Consider the following 22,006-nt stretch of genomic DNA (forward strand, 5'->3'; position numbering starts at 1 on the left):
TCTACCTGTGTTATTATGAATCAGCCAAGCAACTTAATTTGGAAATTAATAAGCCATTGTTTTTCAAATTCTTTCCCTGCAGGATATATTTGCTACCTCTATGTGAACATGTCCTAAGGATTAAGAGTTCATGGTAGACATAGTAATACATCTGAACGTGGCTGTTGAGTTCATGGTCCCTGAAAACTGAAAGGACTCATTACCTTTTCACGTGTCCTTTTAAGAGGAAGCAGCTTGAGGTCTCATGGAGTCGTGCAGCTTGGTCAGCTCTGATGATCTCTGAAACTTAATTCTTCATTGAGTGTCACATGGTGGTTAATACAAGGAAGAACCGACAACAAATTAGTTTCAGAATCTGTGTATCATCTGTGATGGGTCACACTACCATTTACAAACAATGGGAGGGTGGGAAGGATAAGTCAAGTTCAGTCACAGTGATGGGAAAAGTCAATAGTGAGAACCAAGTTTCAACTCTTGTCATAATGGAAAGAAAAATATACAGATAGTACTTGAAAATGATAAGCTAGGGGACGCAGAAGTTTCCTGTAGTGTCTAAGTGTAAGAACTTTATCTTTTTGCTATTTTTTTTCTTTCTAAACCATATTTGACTGTTAAAAACTAAATGTCTTTACAACTATTTCAAGATAAGGGGGAAAAACTAGTATAGATACAAGAAGTAGAGCTATAAAGCCCCTTAGCCACAAGATTCATTAATTTAAATTTATTTTCTTGGCTTAGAAGTATTATGAGGGCTAAAGAGGTGGCTCAGTGGTTAAGAGCACTGATTGCTCTTCCAGAGGTCCTGAGTTCAAATCCCAGCAACCACATGGTGGCTCACAACCATCTGTAATGGGATCTGATGCCCTCTTCTGATGTGTCTGAAGACAGCTACAGTGTACTTATGTATAATAAATAAATAAATATTTAAAAAAAGATTTATAAAAATATATCCATGTCTTAAAAAGTATTGTGAAATATATTTTACTTGTGTTGTAGTTGGATGTCAAAAATCAGACAACTCACAAGTAAACACCCTTGCTTTTATATGGTAAGGCAAGATACAGGCCTCAAAACTTGGAACAGTCAGCCCTTTATGGGATAGCTCCATCAAATCCTTCCCTACAGGGATCAGGGAACCTTGCAGAAGGGCAGACAGAGTAGAAGCCAGAGAAGATGGAGAAAACCATGAAGACAAGGCCCTCTAAATCAACATGGTCAGAGCCCATATAAGCTCACAGACGCCGAGGAGACGTGCATGGGACCATTAGGGTTTGCACCAGGTACTCTGTGTGTATATTATGGCTTCCAGTTTGATGTATTGTGGGATTTCCGAGTGTTCCAACAAGTTTGTCTCCATTTCTTATGCCTCCTATTGGGCTATGCCTCCTATTGGGCTCCATTTTGTTTGTTTCCTGATGATGGACAGAAAGGGAGTGATCTAGCTGAGACTGGGAGGGATAGAGGAGGGAAAACAGTAATCAGGATATATATTGTGATAAAGACTGTTTTCTTTGTTCATTTGTTTGGTTTTGGTTTTTCAAGACAGAGTTTCCCTGTATAGCCATGGGTGTCCTGGAATTTGCTCTGTAGACCACACTGGCCTTGAACTCAGAGATCATTTGTTTGCCTATGACTCCTGAGTGCTGAGTTCTGGAATTAAAAGACCTGTGCCACCACTGCCTGCATAAAAAGAACATTTGATTTTCAATAATGGAAAAAAATCCAACTCTATTTAAACTTACTTTGGCACAACAGGGTTTAATTATTACAGTGTTGATTCTTTACAACCCAGCAGGGAAAAGCTTGGAAGGCATGCAGCCTGGGGAACTCTCAGTGAGCTTGAGGTGAACAGGACACCTTTGCTTCAGTGACTCAGTTCCTCTTTAGTGTCTTAGTCAAGATACTTTGCTTAGTGAGACTAGGAAAGTGAAAGGAGGGTCCTTTAGTTTATACTGCCCCCTGTCAGTCTCTAGTGCACACACATAAAGCCTTCTGCTCAGGAAATTCCAGACCATACACACGGAGCAGGTCCTGAGAGAGAAGTGGTAAAGGGTACCTCCTTTGTACTTGAAGTCTTTGGCTGTAATTATGATGTCTCAAAGCATTGTGACATGTATGTATGACACACATGTACCTCATAAGGGAAAGTAGTAGCTTCCCTTTCCTTGGTAGGACTTTTGGTGTACTTATGTCATATCAGTGAATTGTGACATATGTGTATGACACACATGTACCTCGTGAGTGTTTGTGCCACTATGGTTACCCTAGCTAGAGTCTCCAGCCAACAGAGCTTAGGTCTTGTCAAGCTCTTGAAGGGTTTACTGAGGTGGGACCTCAGAGTACCGCGGGACTTTGTAGTTTCTTGAGTGTTGTTTGATACAAAAGAGCCACATTTTCATCTCATTTTCAGAATGGATCCTGAAAAGTTGACTGTAATTCAGCCAGAAGCTAAGGAGACAGGAGAAGGAGGGAGAGAAAGAGAAGAAGGAAAAGAAGGAGAGAGGAGTGAGGGTGGAGGAGGGAGAAGAAAAAAGGAAGAAAGAAAAGAAAAAGGGAGAAATGAAGAAGAAAGAGATGAAGGCAGGGAAGGAAGAAAAAGAGTTGAAGGAGGAGAAAGAGATGTAGGCAGGGAAGCAGTGAGAAAAGAGGGAGGAAGGGAAGGAGAAAGAGATCAAAGAGAAAGAATTGAAGGTGGAGGACAAAGAGAGGGGGAGGGAGAAATAGTTAGCAGAGAAAGAGTAGAAGGAGACAGAGAAGGAGAGGAAGGGAGTGAGATAGAGGGAGAACGAAGAGAAAAGTTCTACGAAGCCAAAAGGATCAGTGAGTGGTCTTTATTTCCACATAAGAAGGGTTCTAGGTCCCGCAGATTGGCCACGGTTTACCCGGGCCAGCTGTCTGAGCCACTGCTGCAGCCTGAAGGTAGGTGCGCGGGGGGCGCTGGAGGGCAGGCGCGGAGAATGAGGGCCAGGGAAAAGGAGGCGCTGGCGGGCGGGCGGGCGCGGGGCGCGCTGGGGGAAGGAGCGCAAGGAGCGCGCGGGGCGGGCGCGGGGCGTGGAGAGCAGCGACTGAGAGGCTGGGCTAGGCAGCGCTGGCATTAACCTGGGCTGTGGAGGCGGGGGAAGAAAGCTGAGGAAGGGGAGGTGTGTGGGACCCAAGTGGGTGGGGGTAATTGGAAGCAAATGACATCACCTCAGGTCTGAGTGAAAGGAAAGAGCCAAAAGCAGTGACCAGGTCCTGGATATCCAGAGGTCGAGTCCAACCTGAACCTGGACGGACACAGACCTCAGAGCACCACGGAGACATCATGCAGAAGTCGCCCCTGGAGAAAGCCAGCTTTATCTCCAAACTCTTCTTCAGGTGAGAGGGTGCCCAGCGGATCTTTGCAGGGACACGTGTGTGCCCATGCCAGAGAAGGGAATAAATATGGGCAGACTTTGGGAAAACAGGAAGTGATTTTTGTTGAGTTTGTTTTGTTTTTAAAGGTGTGTTGTCATTCATTGCTTTAAAGGAAATATGTATTTTGTTAGAACAAAATGAAGCTGATTGAATAGAGAACAAAATATACTTGCAACTGTGAATCAGACTTGCAACAGCCAAATATGCTACAGAGCAGTAGATTTTTAAAATTTTCTAGAAGTTATACATCATAAATGTACTTAATAAAACATTCTTACGATTGGTCCATTGTTTTCTCCCAGGAACGTGTGTCTGCAGGTGCCATGCCTGTATGTAATAGGTGCTCAGAGAATACTTGCTGAGTTTTTTAAAAGTCAGGGAATTATATTGTACTTACTTTTTGCTGTTGTAATATTGAGTAACTCTAACTCTTACCACAGTTACATTTATTCTTTTTAAGAATGAGCAAGTCAATTAAAGTATCTAACTTTTAAAAGAAATACCATAAGCAATGCATTTAAAAAGTCAGTTACTAAGAGGACATGAAGCTAGGCTTCTAGCCACTGAAGCTGTATCCAGTTGACACTGAGGACATGTTCTTACCTTACATTGCCAAAATGTAAGTTGGAAATCCTAGGCAGTTATTAAGCACTTGGTATTTGAAGTGCTCGGTGGAGCTTCATCGACTCTGCTGTAGTGTGAATGAATGAACAGAACCTCTCTCTCCTGGGTCCTCGGGTGACTCACCCCCACCCCAGTGAATCAGCACACTGAAGTATCATAAGTGTCCAGTATGTTCTGAATATGCCCTGTGGTGTGGGAAGGAGGCAAGGCTCAGCCTTCAGCCTTCCTGATGTTCTTTCTCCTGCTGGTCTAGAGCTCAGGGCTCAGGAGAGAGAAGTGCTTCTGCAGGAGAGCTCCTCCCAGTGGATGGGAGAGAAGGTCTTCACTCTTTAGAAGGAATAATTGTGGTGCCTTTTGTTACTTCATCTATAAATTTAGCTTATTGGCATGGATCTGTTTTCTTATTATTTCCAAAATCAGAATATCAATTGACCTAAATTTTAGGCTTTATGAGAGCATATTGAGGAACCTAAATTTGTCTGAAAAAGCAAGTTTTCTGGAAAATGCATATCTCTTGTGTGTTTTCCCACTAAGTATTAAGAAACTTAAATTTTTTCACTTATCAAGTGTTTCAAAAATTTCCCGTTTTTATAATCCACCTAATACATTTTAGTGTGCTTTACAAATGTTCTTAAGCTGATTTGGAAAGGAAATGTATTATAATGGCTGTGAAATTTGTTAAGAACATACTCATTTCTATTCTCCAAATGATTTCATAATCAGTTGCTTTAAGAATAGGTGTGTTTTTAAGAGTTTAGTTCCTCCTATTTATAGGAGCTGACATTTAGCTAAGTACCAGTCAGTGACTATAAACTTCCTTCTGGACCGTGCTTTTCAAAGGGTGAAAACCTTTCTCCACTGGACTAGGTAGTGCTCAGGGCAGTGGGCTCTGGCTCCCACGGCCTGGACTCTGCCAAGCTATTCTCACTGTAAAAGACAAGTTTGTTACTGTTGGGTACAAACTTGTGACCATCGGCCTGTATCCGTGCCATACATTTGAGGAGTTAATGGAGGGGCGCAGTGTCATTTCTTACAGATGTTTAGAAAGTCACACACTTGGATCCCATCTCCTTCAGTGCCTGAGAAGTTAACTCTCTGAACACCATCCCGTCAGTTTCAGGGTCACAAAGGACTTCAAAATGCTGATTCTATGTGTCTACTCTAAGGGTCTTGGTTTTTGGATTGTGTTATGTATCATTTTAATTATATCATTCAGAAACCAAACAAAGTTTAATAAAAATGTAAGTACATTTTATTTTTGGAAAAGTTTCCAGTAAATAAAAAAAATGAAAGACTTTGGAACTGTACAGAAGATAGTTTTACCATGAAAAATTCAAGTATTTGACTTTTATAGAAAACAAGTGTATTGACTTTAAGATGTTATGGTAACATTTATGAAATACGTAGTTTTTAAACAAGTGATGACATATTTGCATAGAGTTTATGATTGGTATATTAGTACAATTGCTTCTAAAATATCTTATTTGAAGAGATATTTGAACTTTACAGTTTCATATAGCTTTAAGGGAAAGATTATGCCTGATATCTGTGTATCTGTTAGTGTATATGTGTGTGTGTGTGTGTATGTGTGTGTGCATGCGTGGGTCTGTGCCCACAGAATGCAGTATAAGGTATTATTATCAGAAGAGCCATCATATCCTTTGAGGCAGGTCTCTCATTGGCCTGAACTTCACCAGTTGTGTTAGACAAACTTGCCAGTGACCCCCAGTGACCCCCAAGGAGTCTTACTGTCTATGCCTTGGTAGCGCTGGGATTATAACCTTGCCCTCCTGTTCATATGAGTTCTTGGGACTGAACTCAGGTCTTCATGCTTGTGAAGCATGTTCTTCACTGACTGAGCTATGAAGTTACAACAAATTAAGTTGCAACATTTTAATTCTGTTTCTGATTCATGCATTTGTATCTTGTATTTGCCAAGACTCAGGTTATCCAGATCCAAAGGCCACTTTTGATATACTGAGGATATGGTTTTTTAGAAAACCCACGATAGCTGTTCCCTTAGCTGATGGAGGCCACCCAGTGGCTACAGCTCCAGATTCCCCTGCTGTCATTTGGCTTTTCTTCAATAGGAATTAGAAGAGTCCACGTCTAGGTTGGAGACCCTCTGGACAGTGTAAAGCACTGCCCATTGTACCAGCCCCTCAGGACTCCCTTCTGTTTATTTTCTTTTAACTGATCATGTTTAGATATTACACAGCTCAGCATTTCCAACTTGGGACTTATGTTAGGTTCGTGTTCATTTTGTTTAGTTTAATGCACAGTTCTAAGAACACTTGTATATGACATGATGAAATTGTCATTTTGTGTATGTAGAATATATATGTGAGTGTATGCATAATATCTCTATACAGTGAAATTTACTTTAGTTGATATCACAATTATTAACATCTCTTCCAATGTTTTATAGCACATTACTACATAATATACTTTTAATAGTCAATCCCTTGCTCTCAGAGCAGAGGAAGCTATTATCTTAAAAATAACTTTGTCAACAGATTGTTTGATGCAACAATGAAATACTACTCAGTGCATACTGATACTCAGGGGAAATCAAGGCTTTTTGTTTTCCTTATGGAAATTGGACTTACTGTGATAATAATTCCTAAATGTTAAAACTTGTTTAAGAGGCCCACAAATAAATATCACCACAAAGTATATTATTACCGTTAATGTCCTTTCACAGGAGCCTGTAATTTCATTGTGGTAGCCCTATAGATAAGTATAGGATTGCCAAACCATAAGGGAAGGGCGTTAGCCATTTAGCATGCAGTCAGACATTTGTTGAGGCTTTAGAAAGAGCTCTGAGTCAGCAGCATGCTGGGCCTCTTCGATCCTCTCTTCCCAGTGCATTGCATTTCCTCAGAGCAGAGCCCCTGCAAAGCAGTGAGCTTGAGAGGGCAGAGCTATGAAAGAGGTCCACGAAGGGGCTTCATGAATATGTTGTTCATTATTACTGAGGGAAACATTACTTTAGGTGCTTCCCTTCAGTTCTTAAGAATGGAATGGATGTAGGTCTGTGTAAACTCAGAATTACAAAGTGGTCTTTGTTTGTACTTGATTGTCAGAGATCTTAGTCTTTTAGCAAGAATACTGTAGTAGTTCAGACGAGGCTTGCCAAATTGTCCATTTCTGTATAGCTCATTAATTAATTATCTTTTGACATTCAAAATTGTATGGCTATTTGAAATGGTAAACTGCTCTTGTGTTTAGTATTCAGACCACTTCAGGACTCCAGGGCTACATGATTCTAATAAGTGTTTCTTTGTGATCAACTCTATAGCTGTATGTATATTGCATATTGATGATGTTTAGCATTCCTCAAAATAGTGCTGGGACAATCATTCTGATAAAATGGGTGAGGGAAAACAACTCTTGACAGATTTTTTAATAGAGCAAGAGTTCTTTCAAATTTCTCTTGTGATGTTTAGGATGAACTCTTTAGGAAGTAGTCTACTTTATGACTCTGTGTTCTCGGGCCATGGTTCTTAACTTGTGTCGCAAGGGTCAAATGACACTTAACACACAAGTTGTGTAACAGATATCCTTCATATCATCTTATAATTCATAACAGTAGAAAAATTAGAGTTATGAATTAGCACCAAAAATAATTTTGTGCTTTGGGTTCACGATAACATGAGAAACTGTATTAAGGAGTTCCAGCAATAGAAAGGTTGAGAGCCACTGCTCTAGGGTAAGGAAATGGTTTGAAGAGTTTTGAAGTCTTTAGCACCTTTAGACTTCTCAGCTTATAAGATATTCTCTTGAGATCATCAGATTAACTGTCCTCCCCTACCCTCAAGAGCCAAGTCAAAGCAGACTTTCCCTCGAGGTCATGACTCAGAACAATATTTGCAGGGCTCTTTCATTCATTCCCTTTCCATCACTGTACTCCATGCTTGCCAGTACGGTGGAAGAGGTGCTGCCTTCTGAATGAGTAAGTACCATAGAACTGATGATCTCAAACCACAGAGATCCCTAACCCACTCACTCCTGTGCAGAATAGAGAAGTGTTTTCTGTAGTCACACACGGTCTCTCAGTGAGTATTATTTAGAAAAAAAAAAGGGGGATGTGCATGAGTTCAGGGAAAGATGAAAGCAAATCAGACCATGTGTATAGAAATGACAGGAAGAACACAAGAGACCTGCCTGGTAAAGGTCCCGAGTTTGTCCTGAAAGCATGTGACAGAGATGAGGGAGGTAGATCAGGAAACTATCAAGGCTAGATCACTGGGGACCTGGTACATTTCTCAGAGTGTTGCCGTACTGCTGGTGAAAGGAGACAGATGTGAAGCCAGCAGAGATATGGTTATTTCAAGGTAGTTGACGTTTTTCACAACACTGACAGAAGGCTTAGAGACAGATGCAGATCTGAAAGACGGGAAGTAAAGTGAACAGATTTTCAAACTAGAGGTGGAAGGTGAGAGGGAGAAGAAAAAGAGGATTCAGGTGAGCCGGTGGAGGGCAATGCATCCAAATGAAGTGGGTCATTCAATTAAAGGCGGAAGCCTGGTGTGAGGACTGAAGCCTATGCAGGTCTGCAGTCTATAAATAAAAACGCAGCTGGCTTGAGGTGGGTTAGACAATTGTTTGGATGAATTCGGTGCCTTACCAATGCTGTTTTCCAACAAATAATAATCAGGCAGAACTAATATTTTATTTGGTAGGGCTAAGGACCAAACCCAGACCCATGTTCATATTTAAGTGCTCTCCTACTAAGCTGCACCCCAGCCCGAGTGAGCAAAGAGTAAGCATTCCTACCACTTAGTTCAGACAGACTTGTCATATAAGAATTCATATTTGCTTTTCTACTCCATTACACCTATATCTAATAGTTACTGTTCTCTGTACATAAAAAAATTCAGTCACACACACACACACACACACACACACACGCACACACACACTTAAAAAGCCATCATGGATCAGTGTCAGTGATAGAGTAAAAAACATTAACTATTTCCACAATTTAATTCAGTGCATCAAGTACATAACTCCAATGAAACCTAAAAAATTATTCATTCTATTAAGAGTTTATAGAACTGTTGAAATTAAGTGTCAGGGATAGCAATCCCAATAGCAGAGTCAAGGATTTTTGTAATAAAATTTGATGAACCAGATAATCACTATAAGATGAGCTCATTTAGGTGAGGATAATGACCTTGAAATACAAATGTGGCTCTTAGTGATGTTAATTATCCATCAATCCTGTGTTTGCATATTTATATAGCATTACTTGTGAGTCTTTATACTTGCCAGGTTTCTAACAGCTAACAGTCTTAGATTCCATATAAGAACTTATTAAAAATTCTGTTTATTCTTCCTAAAGTTTCATTCCAATATTTTTAATAATGCAACTGTTTCCTTTGTAATGAAATGGCTATCACATTCATTTATAGGTTCTATAATTTTGTTACTTAGTTTAATTAGACTAGACACTAATTTTGATTCATAAAATCATTGACTGTATAAAGTAGTTGATACATAACAAAATGAATTACAGTTACAAATAGAATTCCTTGAAAACAAAAATCATTTAATGTTTTGAAAAATTAATGAAATCTTTCACCTGTGTTGTTAGCATAAGGTTATTTCATTTAAAAATGTATAATGTGTTAGTCCTTGAATCAGCCTATGGATTCCTTGAAGTATGAAGCTGGTGACATGTCATCTGGGCCCTGGAGAACCAGGTGTTTTGCTGCCACAAAGGGGAGCAGAAAGAGTCTCTCCTGATCTCACTCCTTTTGTCACTACTGTGACATCAAACACAGTCCAGTGACGGTTGACTTATCAATAAAGCAGTGTTGTCAGGGTGCTGCATTCACTGGAGACATGTTTAGGGTTAGTGGTGTGTTGAGATGGAAACCAGTTGTGAACTTACAATATTTTATTATTTATCAACTACTTTACATAGCCATTGATTTTATAAATTAAAATTAAAGTTGAAACAGGATGAGGGGGTTCTTGAAATTAGAACATTCTGCTTCACAGCCAACAGCCATTTCTATAGCTTTCTTTACTCTGATAACTACTATCTATATAGGTTCTCTGGAATATAACCCACACATGACATGGAAAATATATTAAATATGCCAAGGCCTAGATCCTTCACATACATTCTTTAACAAATGCTCAGGTAATTCCTTTTTGCTGAGTAACAACTCATATCAGCAACTCAACCATAAAACAGGTTTGGACAACCCAACAGGTCTTCAGTGGACTAGCAATATCCTCCTCTTCATTTTCCTCCCAAGAAAATTAACAATAGAGACAAAGAAGTAGGTCACCTTGACAAAAATTCATTTTTTTCTCTTGGCTAGTTTCTGAATTCTGTAGTTTTGCCAATGTCTCCAAGCTCTTAATAAGTACATTCAAGAGATTTTTATACATTATCTCAATAAAATTTTTATCTGTTTTCCAGAATTGTACATATAAGAAATGTGGTTTTAGAGGCCTGCATTTTAGCAGTCAAGTATTGTGAAGTCAAATGTATCTTTAGATTTTTATAAATCCAGATATACAATTTTAGTGAATTTATAACACACCTAGAATGGAATTGATAAATTATATTATTTCACTTGGATTTTATATACTTTAAGTTTTTTTGTCTCTGAAATAATTTTCTAATGCATTTGTCTATAGACAACACTAAACGAGCCTTCTTGGAAGGGCTTGTTGCTTTAACAACAACAACAAAATACTTTATGTGTATAGGAGTTTTGCCAGCTTGTATGTTTGTATACTATGTGCACATTCTACCAGTGGAAGACGGAAGAGGGTGTTGAATTAGCCTGGAGTTCCAGATAGTTGTGAGACAACATGAAGATGCTGGAGATGAAGTGAGTTCCTCTGGATGAGCAGCTCCTAAGCACTGAGCCATGTCTCCAGCCCCTGTTTATTCTTAGCATAGGCCTTTATAACATCCACAGGAGGCAGGATAGGGCTTTCCTCAAAATAATGATATCCTTATATTTTACTCTTAGTGAAAAACAGATAATATAGTAGGCCAGAAAACATGGCAGTAGCTGAACATTGTCACCCCGTAACAGCTCAGTTAGTGTGACTCCAGCTGTGCCTCTTGTCTTGATTAAGGTGCCAGGTACCAGCTGGTGCCATTTGCTCCCCAGCCTTCCTAGTTTTCATTTTCAGGCTAGAATATCAAGCTGGGCCTTCGATTGAGTTTTCACCTCCTAACTGACTTCCTTCACTCTGACCACATCATAGCTGTCTTTGCTACATATGCCACCATCAGCACCAGTCATGTGATCTCATCACTCATGGCATCTGGTTTTCTATTGGTTTTACTTCTCATCCATCTGCTCAGGTTGCAGGGAGACATCTGATAGTTGGGTCTTTAATTTGATGCTTGTCACTTTATTTATGCAAATTATAGATTTTCTTCATGTGGTAGTATCTACAGTTCTTTTAGAAGGTGTTTTTAACAGTAAATCTTCGTGGAATTTTAATACTTCATGAAATTTCTAATGTACACACATACCTATGACAATAAAAGGATTGCTTTTCCACAGATAAAAAGATATAAACTCCCAGATAAAGGCAATGTGTGTGTGTGTGTGTGTGTGTGTGTGTGTGTGTGTGTGTGTGTGTGTGTGTATTTAGAGAGAGAGCACAATACATAAAAGGTGTATGTTTCCTGTGTTCCTGTAACCTCAGCTGATGGTTTTTGGCATTACTTTCATCCTACCATGCTGACTTCTAACTTTGCTTGCTTGATATTTCCTGTGAATACTGTGTGATCCAGTTTTGAAGGTAACAGGTAATATATACTTGGATGCTCGTCTAGTAATTACAGGCAGTGTAATTACAGTAGAAGTTCCCCAAGTCTAGCCCTCTACCATATGTTGAAATTATAGCCTGCCCCAGGAGTGGAGTTGTTCTGAAGGCATATTTTCTCTGGAAACCTCGTCCTAGATTTGAGAGGCCAAGAGTGACTCAAAACTAATTTTACTTGAGTATGAAAATGGCCTAGGCTAAAACTTTAATTACCATAGGAAAAGCAATAGTTGTGCAGATTACTCTATAATTCTAATGTCTAAAATGGTGTGTCATGGACAGTGTTTGCAGTGCAGCTGTTGGTTTAATAATGAGTCTCATAATCAGTGTCCCCTTAGAATCACACAAACACTTTACTTAGAAGCTACAGCAGTGCCACCTGTGGCATGTTACCCACCTGTGGCATGTTGCCCACCTGTGGCATGTTGCCCACCTGTGGCATATTTGTTTCCCACCTGTGGCATGTTTGTTTCCCACCTGTGGCATGTTGCACACCTGTGGCATGTTGCCCACCTGTGGCATGTTGCCCACCTGTGGCATGTTGCTTGTCACTTTCTAGGTGTTTTGTGGCTCCTGGTTATGCTGTGACCTTGTGCCAGTGTCAGCAGGTGTACCGCAGACATTCGAGGCCGGACTGAGCCTGACTCATTTGTGCTCTAGGAACATGGCTCACTTATAAGAGTAAACATGGCAATAAATTTCAACATTCACCAAAAAGAGATGTCTGGTGAAGTTTTCCTATTTGTAGGACTATTATGGGACTAAAATTATCATATAATACATTTAAGAATATGCAATTTTTATTTCTTAAAATAATAGTCACTTTAAAAGATTGATGTTTGAAAACAAAATTTTGGGGGTATGTTTAGAGAGTGGTAGATGTTGGGACTCAAGGTTTCAAAGCCTCTGAAGGTAGATTATGCTTACATTGATTGTGCCTGGCAATTTCTGAGTGCCTTGCTTCATCTGTGTGTACACTTAGAAAGGCCTCACACTGTACCTCATATGTAGCTTCTCTGTCAGTTCTTAGGTACCAGCATGTGGCAGAAGAAAGGTGTACTTTGGAATGGGGCTTAGTTGGAATCCTCATTCTGTGATTTATTAACAGTGTGATCTTAGGCACTTAATCTTTCTGATACTCAATTATTCTCACTGGGACAATGAAGGACTTTCATTTCATCTGGGCCTAAGAATATAATAATATTCAATGTTCTCTGGGTACTTACTCTGAGTTCTCCTAAGAATGAAAATCAGTAGTAAATCTATTTAATATATAAGATTATTTATAAAGAATTAGTTTCCACGACTAAGAAACCTGTCAAGTTTAAAACCTGCAGGGTTGTTTTCAGCATGGAGACTGGGAAAGCCAATATTCAGGTTTGAGTTGAAAAGCAGTCTGCTAGGAGTTCAGTGCCATTCAGACTGTTCTTTTCAGACTCATGTTTTTTGTTTGTTTGTTTGTTTGTTTGTTTTGTTTTTTTTAATGTTCTTTGCCTTTATTTTTCCTTTCTTTTCTTTTATTGGATATTTTCTTTATTTACATTTGAAATGTTACCCCCTTTCCTGGTTTCCTCTCTTTAAGCTCCCTACCACCTTTCCCTGCTTCTATTAGGGTGCTCACCCATCCACACACCCATCCACACACCCATCCACACACCCATCCACACACCCATCCACACACCCATCCACACACCCATCCACACACCCATCCACACACCCATCCACACACCCATCCACACACCCACTCCTACCTCCATGCTTGGTATTCCCCCACGCTGGGACATCGAGCCTTCAAAGGACCAAGGGCCTCTCCTCCCAATTATGCCCAACAGTGCCATCCTCTGCTACATATGCAGCTAGAGCCATGGGGCCCTCCATGTATACTCTTTGGTTGGTGGTTTAGTCCCTGGGAGCTCAGGGTGTCTGATTGGTTGATATTCTTGTTCTTCCTATGGGGTTGCAAGCCCCTTCAGCTCCTTCAGGCCTTTCTCTGTATCATTCCTCTGTTGAAGGACATCTGGGTTCTTTCCAGCTTCTGGCTATTATAAAGAAGGCTGCTATGAACATAGTGGAGCATGTGTCCTTGTTAGATATTGGTGCAATTTTTGGGTCTATGCCCAGGAGTGGTATAGCTGGGTCTTCAGGTAGTACTATGTTTAGTTTTCTGAGGAACCACCAGACTGATTCCCAGAGTGGTTATACCAGTTTGCAATCCCACCAACAATGGAGGAGTGTTCCTCTTTCTCCACATCCTCAACAGCATCTTCTGTCACTTGAGCTTTTGATCTTAGCCATTCTGACTGGTGTGAGGTGGACTCTCAGGATTGTTTTGATTTCATTTCCCTGATGACTAAGGATGTTGAGCATTTCCTTAGGTGTTTCTAGGCTGTTTGAGTTTCCTCGGTTGAGAATTCTTCATTTAGCTCTGTATCCCGTTTTTAATAGAACTATTTGATTCTCTGGAGTCTAACATCTTGAGTTCTTTGTACACCTTGGATGGTAGCCCTCTATCGGATGTAGGATTGGTAAAGATCTTTTCCCAATCTGTTGGTTGCCATTTTGTCCTAATGACAGTGTCCTTTGCCTTACAGAAGCTTTGCAATTTTATGAGGTCCTATTTGTCTTGGATTTTAGAGCATAAGCCACTGGTGTTCTGTTCTGACTCATGTTTTCAGTGGATTAGGGGAAGCCTGTTTACATTAGGGAGCTTCTATTGGTGCACAGAGGCATGTTCCCATGTGTTTTCAAGAACCAAATTAACAAAGATATCTCTAGAACAGTGTACCACAGGAGCTCAACCTCTTTTAACCTAAGTGCTCTGATTTAATGTCAGTCTGACCTCCAATTATCTTATCAGTTGCCATAGCCATCACCCCGGAGAGGACTTTCTGTGTCTTCAGTGATAAGAAACAGTTCAAGATATAGAGTGGCTCTTTAATAAGTAAACAGAAACTCTTACCACCACATCAGCATTAATGCACTTAATACCTTTTAATTTCTGCCCAGTATGTAACAGAGTAGCCCTTTCCTTCCTACATCTAATATTCGTCTCCTATAAAGTAGGCACAACATGTCACTGAATTATGATCCTATTCCTAAAACTGCTGTTGCCCAGTCTCTTAACTTTGTGTGTGTGTGTGTGTGTGTGTGTGTGTGTGTGTGTGTGTGTGTGTGTGTGTTTATTTTTGGGTTTGAATTAATGGCTGAATGTACTATGCTAAGCAAATGCTCTGTGGTACTTAGTTGTACTTCCAAACCTCATCTTAATTTTAAGTTTATTTCAAGGACTCGGGTTACTCCTTTTGCTCTAATATATTTCCTTTGTGCTTGAGGCTGGTGTGTTTGCAGAGGCTGCCATCACACAGTACTATAATCTGAATGGATTAAGCACCCAGAGTTTATTGTTACAGTTCTGAAAGCTTCAGTTCTGAGATCAAGGTGTTAGTTGACTTGGTTTCTTCCAAGGGCTGTGAATAAGACTGTTCTGTGCTTTCTGCTAGTGTTTGTCAGCATGCTGGTGGGTTTCCTTAGCATTTTCAGAGTTGTAGAGGCATCGCCCTGTAGAGGCACCCTTTTCACAGATTTCTCCTCATGTCTTCAGATCAATGTTCAAAATTTATTCCTTTGTAAGGAAGACAATCATGTTGTCTTTTCTCCAAATGTTTTGAGGATCAGAGGTTAAAATGCAAACATTCAAAAGTAAACACATATATGTCCATACAGTATGCAGATACAGGGCAGAGGATACTATAAGACAGATAAGGAACTCTCAAAGGAATAGGTCATTAAACTTTTGTATATCTCTAGAGTATCTGTACTTAAAATGTATGTATGCCAAGTACTGGGAAAGCTTAGGTAATGAAAAATGTTTCATAAAATTTTATCAAACAAAATTAAATAATCTTGGTTGAATTTTTAGTATTGTAGGCCATTAATGATATATAAAATGGACATGTTATTATTTAAGAGTTATCTCTGAACAAGTATAAATCCCTTATGTTTGCATTGCATTCCTATAGATTTTTTTTTCTTTCAGTGCCTTGACCAGAGTAATGTACAAGCAAAACCTACTTGCAATCAGTGTCTTCAGGGTGCTATAGACATACGGTGTTTGTGGAATTAATTACTAACAGATCAATTCACCAAGTTTTTAATTTGTTCAATGCAATGAACAGGAAAATGAAAATAAGATAAATTACACACTGTGTTATCCTTAATATTTTAATCTTGTGAGGAAAAATTAGCACCATGTAATATGTTAACTTTAATTCAACAGTTTAAAAATTTGAATGAAAACAGTGAAGGGAATGCTGCAGTTTAAACACAGCTCTATATGATGCTTGCCCTATGGTATACAGTTTAGTGCACGTGGTGACTCGAGATTGGTAAAGGAAGGAGTAGACAGTTAATACAGAGACTCAGAAGAAGGAAGGATGGAGTAGAACTGTGTACACTGGACATAAATTAACCAGACTGGAGAAGGTTCATCTCAATACCAATGTACATAACCCTTCTTAGAAACAGACTTCAGGCCCTGTTTCAAGGAAGCGCTCTTTCTTTATTCAGTGTGATTCAGCTAAGCCTGAGATTAAATTGCTCAGTGATGGTGATAGGCTAATCTTTTCAAAAATTAAGGGCCACCTTATTATCAGTGTTTTCATCCAGTTGAGTTCCTGCAGAGTTCAAAAGCTGGAAAAATCTGGCTCAGTGTTTCTTTTAAAGCTCATTTTCTTACAGCCCAATGGGAGCAGGAGCTCATGGCATTCTGAGGGGAAAATCCCTTTAAATACTTATAAAAACAATTTTTACTAACTCTCCATGTCCTTTAAATACCTGACTGCCGCACAGCTAATTGGATCTCTTAAAATGCTTATTTGAAACAATGAATTGCTCACTATTATTCATATGTATTATGTTCCTGACAAAAAATCGGCAATTTTAATTTCTGATGGATATTAGCTTGCTTGTATTAATATACAGTGCTATGTTTAAATGAACATAAAAATATTAAGTAGAGGCATAAAGTAAGGCTTTGGAGTAGTTTTATTTCATGGCAAATCCTGGACCAATCTGGTTGTTGACTCAATTCCCTGCTAAATCACAATTTTCTACAGAAATGCATGGTGAGAAAGGTGAGGGTGAGTCTCTATTTCACTTTCCTGCAGCTTTGGGGAGCTTCATTGTTTGTTCTTGGGGATACCAAGGGTTTTAGGCAATGCAAATAGAAATCGTTTGCCTCCTAAAATCAGGTACAGAATATGAACCTTACATTTCAAGTCATAAAATACGCTTACCTACAGCCTCCCATCACTGAAAGGGAAACGGCATAAAGATTTTAGGCTTCTACTTCACTTTGTTGTGCTTTGCAGATTTTTTAGACAGTGAAGTAATCATAATAGGAGGGAAAAAAGACTAAAATGCTGCTAATAAACAAATTTCATCCTTAATAGGAGATGGGAAACTATGCAAAGATGAGAGCCCAAATCACACGCCATTCCACTCTTCTAATCCCACTGGGGTAAGAGGAGGTTAAGACAATGAGGAAAATTCCAGAACTGACTCATTGGACTAGGTGATTGCATGGAGAACTGTGAAGACTATGTTTATCACAAGCTGAAGCTTAACCTTATCTTCTTGGTACAGAGCCACTTCTTTTAAAAAAGTTAACATTCTTATTATACATGCATGTAATGTGTCTTGATTAAACCACCCTCGCATGTATCCCCTTCTTTCCACTACTTTTTCCTCCCAACTCCATGTGCTCTTATTTATTTTAAATTTAATACCCACTGAGTCCATTTGGTGCTGCCTCATATGACCATGTGTGCCCAGGAGACCATCTACTGGAACATAAGTAGCCTTTCAGGAATGGGCATCCCTGAATAGTGACTCTCCTTTCCCCAGCAGCTATGTATTAACTAGTAATTTCTCAGATAGAGCTAAGACTTTATGAGCCCCTTCCCTATCCATACTTGGGTTTTGGCTGGCTTACTACTGTTACTATTTTCATCTTAAGACATGATGTATTTGCCTCTAGTCTCTGTTGTGTCATTTTATCTACAAGCAAAATAATCAAATGAGAAAATGATCTCAAACTATGTGGGATGGAATGCACTTTAAAATTACATTTGCATATTTGTGTGTACATACATGCACATATGCACATGTGCTCACACACCACTGTGTACTAATCTATGGAGGACTGAGGACAACTTGTAAATCAGTCCTCTCCTTCTACCATATAGTTTCACTGTATTGAACTTAGGTCATCAAACTTGAAACCCAAGTACCTCCTAAGTCATCTTCTGGCTCTGAAATGTATTTTCTAAAGGTTTGAATTGGTAGAGGCCATTTTGAGGTAATGAATGAGAAACATCTATCAAAAAAAAAATTCGGTAATACAAAAAGGACTTGTTTGTACACATAGTGAGGAGCTATTAGATGACTTAAATATTGAAGGTCTCAAGAAAATGTACTTTGTGTTTTATGTGTCTTAGCTCATACCAGACGATATCTGCAGGGATCTAAAATCTGTCCAGAGCCTCATAGAAGTTCTATCTCTAAAACATAAATGTTCTTTATACCTTTTGGGAAATATCTTGGAGAATCAAGTAGGTGTGATTCCAAAAATTTAGTCACTGTCAGAATGGTAATCATGGTCAGTAAAGGACATGTTTATTTTCCTGAGAAACGAAAAGTATAGTCTTTGTGTCTTAGTGATGCTGTATGAAAAGCAAAATGAACAAAGAACCACAATAAAGGATATAAAGTTCTACAGAAAGGGAGAAAACACTGAAATAGATCAAATAATTTAAAAAATATTTTTAAAATACCAGCAAGATAACATATAAACCAGTTAGGAGATGTCTTTGAATGCCAGTCAAGTGCAGTACATTTTTTTCAGTTGCCTAGTCAAAGACAGGGAACTTGTGCCCACCTTTCCCTGTCATCCTTCCCTGAGGATGTGCTTGAAAGTGCTCTGGCCTCTGTTTTCCAGAAGGTGATTGTTAACACCACATAGTGGGTGAATTCCCTGATAACACAGAGGTTTCCATCTGTTCTTCCATACATGCCTCCATCTGTAACTCAGAAACATTGCTGCTGTAAAATTGTCTCCTGTCTTTTGGTTTCAAATATATTTCTTATTGAAATGAAAACATTGCTCAGAAATTAGAGAGCAATTGTTTCCTTAATCTTTGTTGAGAAGTCTCCTAAAAGGAACTGCTCAGGCAGGATACAAGCAGCTTCAGGGGATCATTCGTACTCTCTTTCTTGGTTTGGGTATAGTTACAGTGATATTTGTGGCTTCATAGAAAGGCACTGAGCTGCTTTATGGAGTACATTGGCACTTGACTATAAGTTACACACTCTGTGTCTTCTGTTATCTCCTAATATAAGCAGAATATTTCCCTTCCTTTCCCTTCTCTTTCTTTCCCTCTCTTTCCTACTGTTTCCTATTTCCTTTTCTATTTTTTTTTTCTTGTAGCCTTGCTTGTTGCCTTTGAAGTTTAGAAATGCTAGTGTCTTCTCACTGCCAATGAACAACATTTCTTAATTTCTATACAATAGAATATCATAATACCATTTTACCTTTCAGAATTCACAATAGTTCCAAAATGTCCCTTTCTGGCTGTGGGAGACAGAAAATAAACAATGTATAATATTCATGTTGCTTTTCACCAATCATTAACTGTCTCCATGAACTGCTCACACACTCTTGATATCATTGACAGGAGCCATCAAGACATTTGCATATGTGAAAAGGAATACAATTTGAGAATTACCATTGAATAATTTCACCAGCTCTAAAAGCATATCTCACTTAGAAAGCCCTTGCAACACCAACACTGATTTCTCAAGCCTTCATCCTGCCTTTCTAACTTATAGCTTTACTGAGGTAAAAATTATACACCAATTACTTATTTACAATATCGAAAATAATGAATTTTAAGCATATTTATAATTTGGCTAAATATCACTAAAATAAATGTAGGAACCTTTATCCATACAAAAAAGAAATGACTTGGTCATTAGTAATTATTCCTTAGCTCTCTCATGCCTATCTGCTGATCTGTTTCAAGGGCCTTTTGTTGCTGTAACCTCTCCAACCCAAATACCCACGCAAAGAAAACACAACTCAGTTAATATGAATACAAGCTGCATGCCTAGACTGGGCAGATCTACCACTACACTACTCTGTTGCCCAGCTACGAGATCCCTTATAACTTGTGCTTTCTCCAGGCCACGTGCTTCAGCTTCATCTTTCTTCTTCTTCCTCCTCCTCCTTCAAAGACCCCCTCCTCCAACTCTTCAGCTCCACTTCCTTTCCCCTGCCCAATCACCAGCTCTCACCTTTATTTTACAAATTAAAATGGGAAGAAGGTTCTGATGCAGTCACACGAGTATGTGACTAGGCAGCCCTTCTTGGGGAAGTGGAATTAGTGTCAAAATACAAACAGCTCCAGGGCAGTCTACAACATTTCCCCCCTTTTTGTCCAGTTAATAGGCTCTTTTCCCTTAAATATAAATTGAATACAACTATTATTACCATTCTACAATTTATGAAGTAAAAGATTTACTTAATACTCAGTCCATCATTTTTGTCCATTAAATAAAGCACTCTGCAAAAGACTATAAAAAAAAAAGTCTATACTTGACTTATATCCTTGTTTTAGATTGTATGTCATCTGAAAACCACCCTTTCAAATCTATATCATCTTTCTCAATGCTAAACAGCTTGGGTTGGTTATGAGACTACCAGTCTTCAACTACTTCAGAAATCCAAGAATGACTAATATTACCTGAAAATTTGGAAGCACAAAACATAGCTTCCAAAACTTAGCCAATTTATAGACTGCTGATCACCTAGACAGTCCTTCATTCCTCAAAATGTTGGAGCATCAGTCTTCAGCCTTCTGGCCCAGGATCATCTGACAGACATTTGTAATGCAGAATTTTGAAGGGCTGATAATTCTGGCTCAGCAAAGATTATCAGTCAACTAGTCTGCATAATGTGTCCCTTTCTAGACAGTATATCAAAAAGGTCATGGGTGGGCTCATGTGAATTGTAGTAGAAATCATACAGCTGGATGCAGCAAGGTTTAATTCATTGACTAGTTTAATAAAAAGTAATGTTAAATACAGTGGAAGTATTCTTCTATACAAATAATGGCTTTGAAAATATTTTATATATCACCTTAATATCGTTTTAGTAGATGAAAATGCCAGGTGACTGTTAGATGTAGCTAAATGCCAGTTGGGAAACTGGCTATTGGTTATTTTAAAACATGGGCTTTATGAGGAAAGGTTTTGAAAAAACAAAAGCTTTAATAGTCATTATAATTGACAGGTTTTTAATAGGAGCTTAGACATTTTTGTTGAAGAGCTCTGACTCCTCATTTGGCCCATGGGGTCACTATAAAAAAACAAAATCCTGGTATCCATGGGGGCATTTTGCATCTGTATTCTTGTCTGACTTTGTTGTTAACTTTGGGTTAAACTCTTACTTTTGTATGTAGGTTTTATGTCACTTATGTAGTATTGTCTCAAAAATGATGCCTAGTCTATTGCATCCCCTTTACGACTGGATACACAAAGACGAGTGAGAAATCCTACTCTCTCCCTCTATAGCATCCTTTCCTAGACTCCCAAGATGATCTTGCATTTCTTCAGGGATTATCATAAGCCTGTAGTTACTCTGTATTCCAAGACAGCAGACTTGCACAGACAGACCATTATGCATGAGAATCATGTCCTGTACAGGAGTCTTTCTCGGGAACTGGCTTGTCCCCACAGATGAAAATGGCTTCTTTGAACTGACTTGTGAAACAAACCGTGGGACCAGACAACAGTTTGACCAAATCTCTTTACTGATGCACATCTCCTGTCCTGCTTCCGTGGTTCCTGTATGGAAGCCTAAGCTCTTGCTACTGTCCTGAGGATGGACTCAGTGGGAAGGGGCAGAACCCTTTCCTGCTCTTCACCATGTGCCCACTTAGATTAAATCTCCATTCTCTGTCTTTTGTCACTGCTCATCTCCTTGACTGGCTGAGTTGACTTGGGAACTACTTGCTAAACATGGCCATTGTTAAATATCAAATCATAGAACTCAAATTAGATATGACAAACAAAGGTTCTGGAGGTTATCTCTTAGCATTTGTTTTGTATTTTGCTG

General features: G+C 39.1%; 1 protein-coding gene across 1 annotated transcript in view; it reads left to right on the top strand.

Moving 5' to 3' along the window:
• The first annotated feature begins 3,237 nt into the window (after positions 1-3,237).
• CFTR (CF transmembrane conductance regulator) overlaps positions 3,238-22,006 on the top strand; it is a 152,725-nt gene continuing 133,956 nt past the window's right edge. Inside the window, exon 1 of the mRNA XM_080936133.1 lies at positions 3,238-3,357. Within this exon, the coding sequence (XP_080792259.1) occupies positions 3,305-3,357 (53 nt within the window). The 5' untranslated portion in view covers positions 3,238-3,304. The remainder of the gene's footprint in view (positions 3,358-22,006) is intronic.

This window comes from Micromys minutus (genome assembly GCF_963924665.1).
Source record: "Micromys minutus genome assembly, chromosome: 23".
NCBI lineage: Eukaryota > Metazoa > Chordata > Mammalia > Rodentia > Muridae > Micromys > Micromys minutus.